We start from the raw sequence: 17236 nt of genomic DNA, 5'->3' as shown, positions 1-17236 counted from the left end.
GAGAAATTCAAATAACCAAGCACAAACCAGACGGAAGAAATAAACGCAAATCGTTTGTAGTCACTACTGCAAAGCGAAACAAAAAGTAAAATTTAAATCGAAATGCCACTATGAGGCAAGACGAGGTCACATGTTGGTCTGGGTGACAAATATACTTGTCCACTCAGTTGGAGTTTACTGAGAAAATCCTCAGCAGTGCAGCAAGGAAGGACTTCGTGGAAACTCGTGTAGCGATCGATTGCTACTGCCTGATCTCTCTGATGTAAAGATGGATGCCTGCCGAATTAGGTAAATAAACACAATTACCAATTTGCATGGCTGTGATTGCCGGATTCTTCGTAGATTCGTTTTATATCGGGATACAAGCGTCGTTTTTCCTCGTTCACGGCTTGTACGGAGAGTTGTAAAGCCCACAGCCGCAGTGCAGCACTGCTGTTCGGGGAAGAGCCTCGCAGCAGTCAGATGTGTTTCTTCCACAGCAAAACCATTCAATGAGCCTGTAATGTGTACTATTGTTTCTGTTTCTTCCGTCTAGCTCGATACATTTGATACGTTTCATTCCTAGTGTTTGCTCCCGTTGACTTGCTGGTTTCGTACGGGAGAAAACCGCCTCTTGTAACGTTAATCCATGATCTTGGCATTTCCAATTCCTCCAGCCTATTCATAGCCATGCTCTTTGTTTTGTTTAGCAAGATTTTGGCTAAGCTACCTTCATTAGACAGCAACGCTCGGATCAGCTGGGCAGTTTGTTTGTAAATTGGCCTATCTTTTGTGTCGTGTCTGTTTATTGAAGTGATGCCGTGCTACAACTGCAACGTTAAGTTATCTTTCTATTTTGTGTTATTAGTAGGTTATAAACGTGGGAAGTCTGAAATTAACTCCCTGGCAGTATTCAACGTGCAGTTGTAAGTCCATCACATTTTACGCGTCGGTTAGACCACACACTGATATACATTCATTGGTTAAAACATTTTTTATCACACAGTGTTGTTAACTATATATTTCCCTCTTGCTGCAGCCCTGTTTTGGCCAATGCTTGCTGCGCTACAGCATGACCACAGCAGTGTCGGCTCATCTTGTAGTTCTGGCAAATGAAAATGGAGGAGGTTTCAATGTCCAGCCTGGACAACAGCAAGCTGGAGGTACAGTAGAGCAAGGCCACGTTACAATGACTATTCAAGCAACCTTTGAATTGTACATTATGTCTACAGCACACAGTGCAAAAACTGTTGAATACAAACTGAGACAGTGATAACAATACAACAGCCTTGTGAAGGGAACAGCTTGGCCCTGTATCTCTTCTAATAGCTTGTCTCTTGGCTGAAGTTCTCCCTGTTTGTCCCCTGCCAGGGCCTAGCTCAGGACATCCTGTCTGACTTGGTGGAGGATGCGTGCCTGGGCCTTTGCTTCGAGGTCCACCGGGCCGTCAAGCAGGGCTACTTTTTCCTGGATGACACGGACCAAGAAAGCATGAGGGACTTTGGTGAGCATGAACACATTCTGTCTGCCCAGTGAAATAATGATGGATTCATTCTCACCTCCACTGCCACTTTATTACTTCTGGGTACTGAAACGTAGTGTGAATTCACAATTTGTTGACAATGGTTTCTTATGCTATGGCCCAATCAATGCTCTCCCCCAGGTTTTAATGTGCCATGTTTGTTTGTAACCCAAGATTTGTGTGTTGTGATTTCCATGGGAACCAAACTTGCTTTTGATAAAGTTGCCACTCCGTTATAAAGAGGGAACACTGTCTGAATGCTTATACACCTTTTTTTTTATATTTCCAGAAATTGTGGACCAGCCGGGAGTGGATGTGTTTGGCCAGGTGTACAACCAGTGGAAGAACAAAGAGTGTGTATGTCCCAACTGCAGCCGGAGCATTGCCGCCTCGCGCTTTGCCCCGCACCTGGAGAAATGCCTGGGGATGGGACGCAACAGCAGCCGCATAGCCAACCGCAGGTACGCGAGTAAACCAGCCAGCCATCTTGGCCCCGAGACTGAAAACCATTATGGGCTCACTGTTAAGATGCTTTCAGGAAACTGGACTCTGATGTGCATGAGGCAGATGGAAAATGAGTACAGCAGAGGTTCAGTTCTTCCTGTGTGCTGTAGGCCTAATAAAATTCATTCTCATTTGAAAATTAAGACAGGCAAGGGATTTGATAGTCAACATACAGGGGGAAAATGGCTGACAGTGTTGTAATTACACTTTCTCGCTGTGTAGAGGTTATCATTGTCATTCAAACTGCAGATGTAGCCGCCGAAGAAAAAAAAAAAGGACTGTTTCAGATCAGAATGCACTTGTTTTATATGCAAGTTGTGATCTCCAGTGAGTTGTGGAATTAATGCTGAGTCACTGTGCGTCATCCGTCCTTTCCTCCTTTGCAGAATAGTCACCGGTAACAACACCAACAACAAGTCAGAGAGCGACCAAGAGGATAACGACGACGTCAATGATAATGACTGGTCCTATGGGGCAGAAAAGAAAGGTGATGTACTACTTTTGACTTCTTTTTGCTGATGTAGTGTTTTGCCTGCTAATACAAGTACTCTAATACAGCTAGACATGTATGAAATTCCTCAAATGTTGTCAAAATCTAAAATCGAATGTCTTCTTCTTTTGCAGCCAAGAAAAGGAAATCTGATAAGGTACATTCATATTCATTGAAAAAGCCTCTTTCAATCTGCAGGAATGTTGCATAACCCTTAGATGGCTGTGTATTCTGATGTCCTACCTACTTTATCTCTAAATGAAATCCAGTGCCCTCACTGAGTATCAGGCCTTGACATGAAGGGAAATCTAGTTGAGTTTTGGAGGAATATGATCATTGTTTCTGAAAGCAGCACAGCCATTGTGCAAGATCGCAGCCCCTAGCCGTTTTACAAGAGGAGTCATTTGAGCATAGCATTGCACTAAATGCCACTATCACCATCATCAAGCAGTTTAAACAAAGTGGGGATATTATTGATCATACCCTAAGATTTGTGTGCACCCGTTTTGTTTCATTACTGGAATACACTCTTAAACAAAATATTCTTTTCTCTTTGCATCTCAGAATCCAAATTCGCCCAGAAGATCCAAATCATTCAAGCATAAGAACAGTAAGTTGACATGAATCCTTTAACTACTACTTGATGGCATTGTTTGTTATGGAGTGGCTTGTATAGTATTCTGATCAAATGGATGTGCCATTTTGATAAAACCTGTTATGAAATTTGGCCGCACTTGTGGCAATAGTATAGAAGTATGCCAACACATCAGGAACACATTCTAGATAGACCTGCATAAATATTTGCAAATAATTTTATGCTTTGTTCTATCTAAGTGAGATGGTGGAGTTTTCTATTGTAGAGCAATCCAATGAATGCCTTAATATTTAGACAATCATAGCAAAATATTTGAAAGTCCATTTAGTATACATATAGCATTCTGAATAATAATATGGTATGATTGACAAGTTACCTGACACAATCTGAATAGTCCTGATGCTGTAAGCTCCATCAGTTGTACTCCATGCCGGTTAAAACAATTTTGCAATTTTGCATGTTGGCGACTGCAAATGGCAGCATGTGGTGACTGTTTGAAAAATTTGAAGTTCAATAGCCAGAAATCACATAACGTGACATCAGTAAACTGCACACAGCACACTCATGTTGACCGACCCGGCCGGTCTGTGATGCTTTACATCAAATGATGCCAAATGGAAGAGAGAGGCAAAAGAGACACAGTTTGGATTTGACTCTTAAGTTTCAATGTGTCACTTGCTGTGGGTGGAGAAGATTTCCCGCTAGTGTCTGCACCCAACACTAGAATTTAATTTGGCCAAATAAGGCGAATATGCGTGACCCACTTCATAATTGACACTGATAAGGCAGGTGTGTTTTTTACATAAAAATCTTGTCTAGTGCTAAGGTTTACTCATTTTATTTGATTTCAGCAGGGAAAAACTGAAACCCAACACATTTACTCTATAATAAAGGCATGCCTATTGTATGGCCTTCGTTCATTCTTCTCACGTCGTCAGATAGATGATGCTGTGAATATTTGTGTCTTTGCTTTGCTTCGCTGTGCCTTCCATTGATCAAGATAATGGTGGAACGAATAAGTGCTCATTTAAATCGGTGCTTGACTGGTTGTTATGAAGAACTGAACGACATGCAGCCTGTTTTTTATTCCCCCAGGCATGATGGGGCCTCGACGTCGTATGGACAACCAGGAAAGCCCACGCATGCTGATGAAAGACGAGGCATTCCCTCAGTAACACACTCAACCACAAACACACATACTCTTACAATTGTGTGTGCGCACACAAATGCACACACAAGGGGAAGACCAATAACACTTCACCCATGGCTCTTTTTGTTGTCAAATCAATGGACATTGATGTTTTAGGTGACATCTATGGTGTTTCCTGTTCTGCAGAAGCAGTCCAGACCTCCCACTGTATACTTGACTCATTTGTTCTTTCCACAAAATCATTGTACCAACACTCATTGTTTTCTTTTTTCAGTTTTGTTTTGTAAATTATTTGCTGGAGTCCAAAATAATGAATAGCGCAATAGAAATGTTCACTGCACAGAGGTAGATGCTGGTGTAAGTCGTCCAGCGGCCAAGCAGAGGCAGCTGCGCAAAGAGCTTCGGCTCTTACAAGGTCTGGTTATGTGTGCACATACGTTGTTATCAGGCATGAGGTCTAATTATATATTTCCTCACAATTTTATCTTTCATTTTTGAAAAATAATTAATGATTTAAGTTGTCATGTTACCTTTCAGACAATCATTACTAATGGTTTGTCTTTTATTTTCACATTCACTCGATCAAGATCACAATTCTCCAGCTAATGAAATTACAATACTGTGTGTGTGTGAGAAGCAACTCTTGACAGTTGTTATTCACCTGTGGAAACATGTTTCGAAATGTTCAGCAAATGAACCCCTTATTGTACAAGCAAGCAGATACAGTATTTGCTGTGAAAAGCAGGTTTCTTTTGTTTCATTTTTTGGTGGATAGTTGGGCTTGTTTTCTAGCATTCAAAAATGTCTTTGTATCATGTGTTTACATTGTAAAGGGTTACATGTATCCTTGGTGTGATGTGATAGTGTAAATATTCCAATAGTTGAATTGCTGCTATCATGGCTCAGTTTGTTCATCTGTCTAGCATAATAAATGATTTGTTACCTGTCATTTGGTGTGTTGTTGACTGAACTCTGCACATGCGTTGAGTGTGGATTTTAGTAAAAGAAAAACAACCCCCATAAAACAAAACAACAACGTCAACAAAGAAACCTCAGTACCCTGCCCCAAATACCTAGAAAGATCATGTAAGTCTGATTCCCATTTGTCTGGCATAGAACTGCCAGTAGGGGAGGCTGTTGATTAAATGATGATCGATATACAGACAGTACAATTTCGATTCTGTTGATTCTGTCTATGATTGCAATTAAAATAGCGTTAATAGTATTATTGGCTGAGATGGATTAGTGTTACTGTGTAAAGGGTTTGTATTAGGGATGTACCAATGTAGATTTTATGGTAGGGAACCCATGGTAAACACAAAGCTCACAGTTACAGTTGCAGCTCTTCGAAGTAAGTTGTTCTGGGTTCAGTTCCCAGAACTGCAAACCATCGGGGTGAGCCAGGTAATGCTGCCTTCCAGTGCTCCTCCTGAGCTCCTACTTTTGAGTTCGCAAGTTGCAAACACGACTTCGATTTCTTCCATGCTTGTCGCACACATAGGTCGTACATTCGAGTTATTTGGTAAGAAATATTAAGAAAATGGATCATGTAACAAAAATAATTTTGGGGTGGCTGTTGTTTTGTTTTAGAAACCAGGTAGCACAGACTCATTTTGTCCTGTAGAGGCAACATGAAGAGGAGAAAATACACATCGGGCATATGATTTATGTCTTGATTTATTAGACAAAAGTTGTTGTATATGTGTGACAAAAGTTACATAGAGTGAAAAGAACACGCAATACCAGTTATTTACATAAAATGCCAAACAATGACACATAAGATACATCACTTTTATTATTAATGCTCTCCGCCCTCTAAACCTCATATCTCGGCAACTTTATCATTGAAGATTCCGTTGGTTTGTTTATGTGCGCTTAAACAAAGTATACCACTGTAAACTGTAGTAGTATACCGCCTCCTTTAATTTCTTGGTCATGCCAGACGAGATTGATGTACACTGAAATTCGGAATTACGATATTTCCGACAGCACTTGGAGGTAGCATTAAGCATTACACAGCGTAGTGCAGGCAGCTACACTACATGAATACTTGTTAGTTAGGCAGTTAGCCGTTAACGTTTTTCATGAACCAAACAGTGGAATAACTGAAAAGATAGCTAGATTTGGCAAACTCGAGGATAGCGGGAGGGGATGACAAAGACAACGGCCACCACTTGGTGTCCAAAAACAAGAAGAAAAAAAACAGTCATACTCAGGGAAGCAAACCCCGGAACTTGAAACGCTAGCAAACTAGCTAACATTAGCTAGCTTTTTGTTGACAGTGTGCTTGCTGTCAGATCCGAACCTGACCTAATCTAAAGGAACTGTGCTTTCGGAGTTGTAGCTCTGACGTTCAGCTACCAGCCTGTTAGACTTCTCATTGGACCGAGATTGTAGAAGTTTCCTCAACTTTTAACCACTTGTAGCTCTGAAGAATGGCTTCAAGAGGAGGCTTTTCGGGTTCTCCGATGAATCCAAATTTGAGCCCCATGAACGCTGGGCATGCTACGGGCATGAGGATACCAGGAATGCCGCAGCCGCCGGCGGGATTCCCCCGGACCATGAACAGCGCTCCCCAGTACCTCCAGGTTGGTTTGCTGCTTACATTGCATTTACCACAATTAACGAGCTAAATATGATAACTTTTGGTGACGAACGGAAAGTCAGACTACTTGGTTGAAGTTGCATTCTGCTGTGGTGACTGGCTTCCTTACCTTGGGCTGCTCAGCCCTGTTTAAGTAAGTTGGACTAAATGCAGTCCTACATTTGGTGGTATGCAAAAGCGCCCAGTTGAAGGCAATTAAATAAGAGAAATAGAGTGAGAGCTATCAAAAAAAGAAGAGAGCGCAATCTCATAGCTCACTATTCTTGAAATGTCAGGGTGTGAACAATACTTCCGCATTTGAAAAAGATTTGTAGTTTCTGTGGTCCTAACTTAAATTGATTTTTTTTAAAGGTGGCTGTTATAGTAATAATGGATGGTTATATACCATCAGTCTCTGGGTTTGTTAATACTGCTACTAATTTGTAGTAACACATAACTGTATATTTGTGCATGTGCGTGTGTGTGATAGAGAATCACGTGGCTGCCCCTAGCCTCCTGTCAGTTTGCTGGAAAACAATAGTTTGTAATTTTAAAACCACCATCTGTCACAAACAAAGCAGCCTGCATATATTATCTTAGTTTTTGCCACCATCTGCAGCTTCACATTATCTGTTGCTAACTTACACTTTTAAAGATCCCAATTAGGGACATATGGATGCAGAGATTTGCTTCTTTTTTTATCAGAGAGAGCAGGCCAAGTTCGACAGCAGCAAATTTAGAGACAGAAAATGAAAATATTTCATAATAAATTAGTCAGAAAAAGTGAGAAAGAAAAAGGGGAGAGTAGTTAGATGCAGAGACAGAAAATACGCTGGCACAAAGAAGAAATTGGCATAGCACAAATCTTGTAAATTCTCATTAATCTGTTTCAAAACGTATTTATGCAAATGTTAAGAAATGTACTATCGATGCATCCTTTGTCCTATACCCACCAAACATCCTATATCAATTGGATACAAGAATCAATCAGTCACGTCATTATTACTTTTATTTTGTCATGTTGTTTATCTGCTTCCAGAATTAATTCCATTCCATTGATTTGATGTTGTCATCAATCAAAAATCATAACCTCAGCTCCCCTCGCCTTCTCTAGCGCCCAGGAATGCCACCCACCAGGGGAGGGGGCCCCATGGCGGTGATGGGGTCAATGGGGGGCCAACTGCCTGGGCCCTCTTATGGTGGTGGGAACATGCCCATACGTTCAGCCATGGGGCCCCTGACCATGGACGCCTCAAGGAAGCGGTTCCTTCATCAGCAGCAACAACAGCAGCAGCAGCAGCAAGGGGCACTGGGAGGCCTGAGACGCGGGTAAATGGTGGATTTGTGTGTGTGTGAGAGAGAGAGAAAGAGACCAATGCGGATAAGTGTCTTGATGGAATTCACGTTTCCGTTCCATTCATGCAACTTCTGCATCTTATCAGATATCTTCGAGATAAAATAACCACCATTTCTGACATAGCTAACACGGGCTACTAAACCAAATGACCCCCTGCCCCTGCTTAAAGCCACAGGAAACTCAAACATGGGATTTTTTTTTACATTGTGGTTATCTTGCTAAAGTGTAAAAAAAAAAAAAAGAGGCAGTTGCTAAAAGGAGGAAAGGGTCATTTTGAAATTGGGTGGGTTTCTTCCTTATCCCCATCTCAAGTTTTCAGTAAGCAGGATTACTGTCAGGAGCTTATAATGTAATGCTGTCACAAACATCAATAAAATTCCCTCTTTATTTACATATTAAATTAGTTACTCTTACTTACTCTTAAGTAAGTACTCTAACTCTTCCTCATTACTTTTAGCAATACGTATAGGCTATGCTTGCCCTAATTGTTAACAGCAAGAGTTTTGTTGTTAGAATTATTGAAGTGGTTTTGTGGCAACGCCACTCTGCATCCAGGATGCAGTCTGCAGGCTGTTTGTCGAGCTGCTGTACAGCGAAAAGCACAGATCAGATCACACAAAGTGTCGTCAACACGAGATAGGAGCATCTCATGACTGGCCCTTAATGCCCTCAAAGCAGGAAAGACTAGTGGGTATTTTTGGCTTCAAAATGCTCAGTGACGCCACTTGCTCATAAATCTGGTGAGCCATGATGCAAAGCAGTGCTTACAATTTCATCCACAACCAGTCTCTTGTCTTCTGAGGTTTATCTCATATCAATGATATATTCAGTATGGGAGGATTAGGGAGCCACAGGCCTGAAAGTGACTTTTTAAGTTCTCATGAAAGTGCTTGGGAATTAAATTTACTCTTAATGAGAGAGAACTGTGTAATTTAATTAGAGGAAAAGAGCTTTTATTAAGTCAGTAGTGATAAGTGGGAGCCTGAGGTTGTCAGCCTAAGGAGTTAATGAAGACATACCAGTGGCCAGGATTTTGAAAGCACAGTATGAGGTTTTCACAAATAATTGATAATCAAATGAAAGGTCTTTCCTTTCATCTTCCTTGTGTCCATGGAGGGTCAGTTCCTTGTGAAGGTCTTTTTATGCGGCCTTTGCAGCTGTCCAGGTTGAAAATAGCAGGATCAGTTGAAAGAAAATATGAAAATGTTTGTTCAGAAACAGTGAGACAGTAGGCTATATAAGTTTGTGGTTGACTAAAAAAAAAAAACTTTATAAACTGAAACTTTAGAGATAGTGAATGGTGAGTCTCAGGTAATGTCTTTCCAAAATGGACATGTAATGCTTTGGAAATTAACTCCTCATATTGTCTTTACTGTATCTTTTAGGGCAAAAAGACGCAAAATGGCTGACAAAGTTCTCCCACAGAGGGTAAGACAACTTTGACCCCTTGAATCACATTTTAGATGGATCCATCCTCCATTTTTATTGTGGTTGGCCGTAGTCCCTTGATACTGAAGTCGCACTGTTGGCTTTTTAGATCCGAGACCTGGTCCCAGAGTCCCAGGCCTACATGGACCTCTTGGCCTTTGAGAGGAAACTGGATCAGACCATCGCCCGCAAACGCATGGAGATCCAGGAGGCCATCAAGAAGCCCATTACGGTATTGCTCCATAACAGTGAATTGTCAGCTTTTGAGATAATGAAGGGGATATTTTGAGATAACTTTCAGGCTTTGTGTAGAGCTGCGCCATCGCAACTTTTTGCGGGCTTGTGCACATGCAAGGGAAGAGAAAACATTAAATTGCTGTCTTGGATGTATAATTTATTAGTCAATTGTTTTGTCCAAGAGGCATCTGCACCATTCACTAAGTGAAATTTTAAAACGTATTCTCAAAATGAATCTGATTCATGGTGTGATTCATGGTGAGTGTCCATGGTCACTTTTTTCCTCTGAGAAACAGTTTTCAATGGAATTCCTGATTATGTCTAGTTTTTAATGTGTGCCCACATCCTGCATCCCACAGCAAAAGCGCAAGCTTAGGATCTACATCTCCAACACGTACACTCCCGGCAAGCCTGAGGGTGAGGAGGCGGAGAAGGTGTCCTCCTGGGAGCTGAGGGTGGAGGGCAAACTTCTGGAGGATGTAAGTGAATAACACAACCCCTACATCTGAGTCTTCTTTCACTGTTCCACATTGGTCCCAGCATTGTCTGACTCTAAGTATTTCAGGCTCTGTTATTGTGTTTCTGAAAAATTCAGAGTCACTCAGCCCTGGTTGGCCTGTGTCCTTGGCTCACACCACGCAACCAGATGTGTGTTTACCCCCACCCCCTCTAACATGCACACACACACACACAAACACACATGCACGCGCACAAGCTCATGTTCCCTTTTTGAAACAAGGAATTGAAACCACTGGCCGTTACGTGCCATGAGCTGACATGTATCCCCTCCCTCCATCAACTCAAACTCATTGTGTCAGTTGGGGCCACATGAAAAAAGAGGATTTTTTTCCTGTTCTTTTTTCCCCCTCTGCCTCAGTGGTTTAGGCATGCGTAGGAGTATTGGAGGGAGGAACAGAAAGAGAAAGGGTTGTGAGGGAAGGGGTGAGAGGGGGCATGTTGCGCAAACACTCACTTCGGCAGGGCTGGGGAGAGGGTGGGGGGTGCAACAGCTTTTGCTAGTTCTCCACAGCTTCGTGCCTCCCCAGCCTCAGCCACCCCCTATGTGGTCAGAGCCAAAACAATGCAGCTGTACAGACCGACACAGCATAATAATAAAACTTAATTCGCAGTCTTGTTCATCTCTGTTTTCACACTCTCTTATGCAATTTCTATTCCTAGCCCGGTAAGCAGAAGAGGAAGTTCTCATCTTTCTTCAAGAGCCTGGTAATTGAGCTTGACAAGGAGCTTTATGGACCTGACAACCACTTAGTAGAGGTATGACTTTACTTCTGAAAGCATTTGATACAACCACATCCGTGCACTTGAAATACATGGACACAAAAAAGTTGTCTGATTGCTATTTGTTCACCAACCCCAGTCCGTTTTCCAACTCTGGTCAAAAAACAGAATTCAGCTGGAATCATTCAAATTTTGGAACGAATCCTTTCGGGGCCTGTTAGACAGTGCAATGGGATTGTTAAGAGCCCTTAAAGAACCTCAAGGATGTCCTACAGGGTTTATATACAGTCCAACAACCTTGTGCGAGTTGAATTTTCAACTCTTGGAAAGGATCAAACAAGTGTATTCCAAAATCTGTTTGATTCCAACAAAGTTCTTTCGTATTTTAGTAATAATACCATAGGATTTTTTTTTTATTGGACTCCAAATGGTTGTTTTGACCTTGTTAAGTGACCAACATATTCAACTCACATGAATGAGTGATTACTTGTTGAGTATCTCACACACAATAAAACAGCAATGGTAATAGCAGTTAGTCATGGCAACAGATCTGCAATGATAGCACCATCTAGTGATACTGGCACCTAAGCAATATCATCAATATCAATATTACTAATATCATCATTGCAGTGTTTGCTTGTGTCTACCTACAGTGACTTTTCCCTAATCATTCATTAGATGGTGAAGATTAATTTTAGATTCTAGATTAATTTTTAACCCTTTGCATATTATTTTTTTCTGTCAGTGGCACAGAATGCCCACCACTCAGGAGACAGACGGCTTCCAGGTCAAAAGGCCCGGCGATGTGAACGTCAAATGCACCCTACTGCTCATGCTTGATCACCAGGTATGTGTGTGTGCACACACCATTTAGTTATCAGTTCAGTTATCATCTTGCAAATAATAGTTTTGTGCCTGGGTAATATGACTTTTTCAACCCTTTTGCATTATAAGGAAGTAGAGACCACAGATTCCCAAGGGCTTAAATCTGCCATTTGGTGGACACTTCCATCAAAAAGGACTTCATAGTACCATGAGTGTGTCCTTTTTTACACTGTGGGATGCTCCTCTGGGAATCAAATCAGTAATGCTGCATCATTGCAGTACAATACCTATTAGGCTACACAGCACCAAAAGGATGTTACCAGCCTCCTACCCTTTCCACTTTTCCTTTCCACCTTCTACCCATTAACTCTGTCATCGCCTGTCATTGCCTTGCTCTTTTTCAGCCACCTCAGTACAAACTGGACCCACGGTTGGCGCGTCTGCTGGGTGTGCACACCCAGACGCGAGCCAGCATCATGCAGGCCCTGTGGCTCTACATCAAGAACAACAAGCTGCAGGATAGCCATGAGAAGGAGTACATCAACTGCAACCGCTACTTCAGACAGGTAGGGCAACAGATTTCAGGACACAAAAAATCCCCCGCCCCCACTAGATCCATATTCACCACTTTAAGAAGCTTACATTTCCCAATAATATTTTCACTACTGCAAATGATTTAGAAGGAATTTGTATTATTTATACCATGTCAAATGTGACCATATAGGAGATGAGCTGATATACGCTTCTTTTATATTGACTTTGTCGTAGTTTATTGCATGTGACAAGATAATCTGATACACAATTTTGCCTTCAGTGTGTCCAGCTCACTCTGTTTTCTTACCTAATGTTGTGCAGATTTTTGGCTGTCCTCGCATGAGGTTCTCGGAGATCCCCATGAAACTGGCGGGCCTGCTTCAGCACCCCGACCCCATCATCATCAATCACATCATTAGGTAGGGGTGTATGTGTCACATGGTTCTCTGTGTGTATGTGCACGCATGTATGTGTGTGTTTGTGCGCGTGCCTGTTTGCCTGTGTGCGTGCATGCTGTATGGGGTTGGGTTTTGTCAGGATCTCAGTAATTATTCTCAAATACTGAAAGGGAAATTCCACCAAGTTTTTACTTATGACCTTTCATTTTCAAGTCAAATGCAATTGTATAAAATCATCGAATCACATTAGCTGAAATGGTTTGAAATGGTTGATGATTTTGTTATAGAAAACACCACATTTTTTGTGTTCAGGGAAATAGTTGTAAATTTCTTGACTATACTTTCTTAAGCTATTGCTTCAACAACACTCACACTATAATTTTAAAGAATAGTCAACCGCTCAGAATCCATATAGCCATACACACACATGCATGTAGTAACACACATTTCAGTAGTAAAATAGCCTTCAACATGTAGTAGTTCTTTGTCACCATAACTAAATTTGAGGTATACTTTTCAAGGAGACATCTATCTCTTACTTAACTAACTTAATTCACTCTCCATAGTGCAGTTATATGAGCAATATAATAACAGAAATGGATCATTTACTCATAGCTCAATGATCCCTATAGATTCTTGTAAACTGTCCACAATTACAGAATGGGCTATCAATACTCAACCCTAGTGCTACACGTGTCTACTCTTAACAGTCTGCAATCTAAATCACTCATCCTCCCTATTATAATCCTTATTATAATCTGACTTTTGAATTCTGTCTCCCCGTCTTTACCTTGTGTTCTCTCTATAAGCAGTGTGGACCCCACCGATCAGAAGAAGACGGCGTGCTACGACATCGACGTGGAGGTGGACGACCCGCTGAAGGGCCAGATGAACAGCTTCCTGTCCTCCACAACCAACCAGCAGGAGATTGCTGCTCTGGAGATGAAGGTACGGGCTGATTGTCGATTACTTAGATCTCGGTAGGTTTTTTCTTTGTAAAGTCCTTTGAGACATGCTTTTGTGATGAAGGGCTGTATAAATAAACTTGACTTGACACATTGCCTAGGAAATTGATCACTCCTTGTTTTCTGTCTCCCCTCCAGATCCATGAGACGATTGAGTCCATCAACCAGCTGAAGACCCAGAGAGACTTCATGCTGAGCTTCAGCAACAATCCACAGGACTTCATCCAGGACTGGCTGAAGTCCCAATGCAGAGATCTGAAGGTAAACCAGAATCGTTGCCTGACATGCGATATTTCAAATAAATAAAACTGTTTTGTATGCAAATGTCTCAAGATAATCAATAACTTCAGTAATGTTCCCAATTGTTTTTTACTTTAATGCAAGTAAAAATCTTTACTTTAATGTTTCCCATACAATGTTAATATTTGGGCGGCCCGTCCTGGTAAGTTAACAGCCGGCCAAGTAAATTTTTGTCTCAGATTCATTTTGTGTGCTGTGATGCATGAAGCTGGTGCTTCTGGCCGATGTAGTTTTCAATCAAGATTTAATACTGCCAACCGCCGAATGCGTGTTAGTGAATTACAATGAAGATAATTCTCTGGATCTATGATGCAGCACATCTGTGCTCCTTTGTTGTGGTGTGTCAGTGCTGACTCAAACTGAATGGAGAGACAAATGTAACCTCAATATTCAGATGGATGTATAATAGTCAGCTAATGTTTACATAAGTTTATACTAGATGGAGAGGCTTTAGTGCCTGGAAAAACTATGAGTTACTGGGCTTGCTAAATGAAATGTCAATAACAAGTCGTCAATAACCCCCCTCCCCCCGATGCTGATGAAGTAAACTTGCAACCTGTGGGAAACACTGCAAGGGATTATTTTATCAGTATAGGTGTAATGGTGGATACCTCGCTTTGTAATGAAACAGTTTGTATCTTCTTTTCTCAGGTATAGTTATGAAATGGTGGTTCGGTTCCACATGCTTCCATGTATAACGCGTCTCCATGCTGTATTTCTTTTTTACCAGTTGATGACAGATGTGGCAGGGAACCCGGAGGAGGAGAGGAGGACCGAGTTCTACCAAGCGGCCTGGGTACCAGAGGCAGTGGGCAAATACGTTTACACCAAGGTAGGCAAACACAGAGCGCAGATCGACCAATGTACTGCTGAAGAATGTATATGTTTGATCAGTAACAGATGTTTTAATTGTAAGGCCTCAGTTAATTATTATTTACTGTATTTTTTGAGACATTTTTAGTTTTTTTTGTCCATATACATACACTACCAGTCAAAAGTTTGGACACACCTGATTGAATGTACTATGATTTTCATTATCTTAAAGCCATTTTGATCTTAAGGCTTATGCTTTTTGTTCTTAGACAAATATAAATAGTGAAGTTGATGCCTATGTATGAATTTCTTTCCAAAGCCTTTGCCTTTCCATTAAGGCAAAGGGCGGCTACTATAAAGAATCTAAAATATAAGATAGTTTTGGTTTGTTTGATGTCTTTACTATTATTCTAAAATGTGAAAAATAGTAAAAAATAAGGAAAATTGTGTGTGTCCAAACTTTTGACTGGTAGTGTATACATTGTTATTGCTTTTAAAGAAGTTATTTTGCATTAACACTACCCCCTTCTTTGTTTCAGGTACAGCAGAGAAGACAGGAGTTGGAGCAGGTGTTGGGCATCCGACTCACCTGAAGACATAATATATGTGTATATCAGTATCCCAGCCAAGTCAAAAAATGGTTCAGTTTTACTCCTCACACATATCAAAATCTTCCATTTGAAATTAGCTTGAAAATCAACAAGCTAATGTTGCAGCTGAAGTGTTCTCCGTGTCACAAAGCCATCCTCACAGACATGATGTGATACCAGCTTCTAAGCACAGTAAATGGCCTTTATTCTCGTCCCAGAGTATATGGGACCAAGGTGATGATTTACATGGTTTTAATAATACTTTTGCCTTTCAATGTTTGCCATTTTGAACCGCTAGCTGGTTCAAATAATCTTTGCCTTTATTTACAATATGTTCATATTTGTTTTATGGTACAGTTTTGAAGCATTGGTGCTTTCAAGGTGTTTTTTGCCATAAGTTGTGTGCCATTTTGAAAGGGTCTGTTTACCCTAATATTTGAAAGCCATAACCTTTTAGATAGGAACAGTGACATCTGGTAACAATTGAGAGGCATGGTAGAAATTAAGAGTTTCAGTCCAAAATGCTACATATCCATATTGGGGAAATTCTCTTTAATATTTCAAAAACATTCATTTCAAAAATATTTCAGATTCTATTAAAAACATAACTGCGTTGTTAGTTGTAAGTCTTAAGGTTGTTCATAACTTAAATAGTAACCCATAAAGTGCTTTACTTTCATGCCAACAATAATTTTATAAGTGTACATGCAATTTTTTTCAAATGGTGGATGACTCATTTGGAATGAAACTCTTCTAATATTATGCAAGAAACCAGGACTTTCAGGAAAGCTTTGTTCTGGGAAATGATGTTTTGGGAGTTCCTCATGAGTCCACTCAGTCCAGCTGTTGTAATTCAGCATAGTTTTTGTACTTCTTGAATGTTTACATGCTGTTTTCATTTGTTGTTTGGGTGTTTCATTGTCTTAATGCCAAGAGAGGGAATTGTGGCCAGCTATGTGGGTCAGAGGGGGTCTCCCTGGAAACAATACATTTGATTCAAACCTCCTAAGAAAGTTAGATACAAGTTTAATAAAATAGGAATGCAGATAGTAGTATGTCAACTAAACAATGCACCAAATGGTTTAGTGCAGTTTATAATTTCATTCATGTTCATTTTAGCTTACATTTACATTTAAATGCTGTTTTGGCGGGGTTTTACTTGAGGGATTTCTCCAAATGTCTTTGAACATTCCATAATAACAGACACGGCACTGTGCCAAAGGCACTTAGATTTTGAGAAATGTTGCTGTTTGTTATTGTTTTTTTTCTACGGCATCTTTGTAAAATATTTGCATGTTATGTATCATCAATCAAAAGCCTTTATCTTTTTATACATTTGGAGTATTTTGTACAATAAATATACTTGCAAATGATCATGATGTTCAAGTTTTTTTTTTTTCAGAATATGCAGCCTGTTTCAAAAGTAAGTACGGTATACATTTTTATATACATTATTAATAGGCACTGTATTATTAAATATTTTTCCTTTTTCCAGGTACACTTGAGATCATGGCAGTTTTTTATTGTTACTATTAAAAAATGATTAACTACTTTTGAAACACTCAGTACTTTTGAAACAGTGTTTTCACAAGCAACACTTAAAATAATGAATTAGACTAACACATTATTTTGACAGCTGTATGTGTTATGCCATCTATATAAGCTGTCACACTTATTACATTGACCTAATATGTGCAGCACTCTGATGCGGCCTACAGTAACGGGC

General features: G+C 40.5%; 2 protein-coding genes across 4 annotated transcripts; both read left to right on the top strand.

Annotated features, from left to right (window-relative positions):
- Positions 1–154: 154 nt before the first annotated feature.
- Positions 155–5208, top strand: atxn7l3b (ataxin 7 like 3b). Of its 2 annotated transcripts, XM_071901176.2 has the most exons (9): positions 158–288; positions 848–905; positions 1019–1142; positions 1351–1483; positions 1791–1962; positions 2392–2492; positions 2630–2652; positions 3060–3105; positions 4186–5208. In XM_071901176.2, exons 3-9 carry the CDS (start codon positions 1092–1094, stop codon positions 4263–4265), a joined length of 606 nt encoding a protein of 201 aa, XP_071757277.1. In that variant the 5' UTR covers positions 158–288; positions 848–905; positions 1019–1091; the 3' UTR covers positions 4266–5208. The 2 variants fall into 2 exon arrangements, with proteins under 2 accessions (XP_071757279.1, XP_071757277.1); XM_071901178.2 differs by lacking the exon at positions 848–905 and having other exon boundaries at positions 155–288.
- Positions 5209–6263: 1055 nt separating this feature from the next.
- smarcd2 (SWI/SNF related BAF chromatin remodeling complex subunit D2) lies at positions 6264–15616 on the top strand. Of its 2 annotated transcripts, none has more exons than XM_071901171.1 (13): positions 6264–6828; positions 7939–8153; positions 9567–9609; positions 9719–9841; positions 10206–10325; positions 11026–11121; positions 11831–11932; positions 12315–12476; positions 12766–12863; positions 13655–13790; positions 13946–14068; positions 14838–14939; positions 15460–15616. In XM_071901171.1, exons 1-13 carry the CDS (start codon positions 6676–6678, stop codon positions 15511–15513), a joined length of 1527 nt encoding a protein of 508 aa, XP_071757272.1. In that variant the 5' UTR covers positions 6264–6675; the 3' UTR covers positions 15514–15616. The 2 variants fall into 2 exon arrangements, with proteins under 2 accessions (XP_071757272.1, XP_071757270.1); XM_071901169.1 differs by having other exon boundaries at positions 13652–13790.
- The last annotated feature ends 1620 nt before the right edge of the window (positions 15617–17236 follow it).

This window comes from Centroberyx gerrardi, chromosome 20, assembly GCF_048128805.1.
Source record: "Centroberyx gerrardi isolate f3 chromosome 20, fCenGer3.hap1.cur.20231027, whole genome shotgun sequence".
In the NCBI taxonomy this organism is placed as follows: Eukaryota; Metazoa; Chordata; class Actinopteri; order Beryciformes; family Berycidae; genus Centroberyx; species Centroberyx gerrardi.
This window is presented reverse-complemented; position numbering and strand designations above follow the sequence as displayed.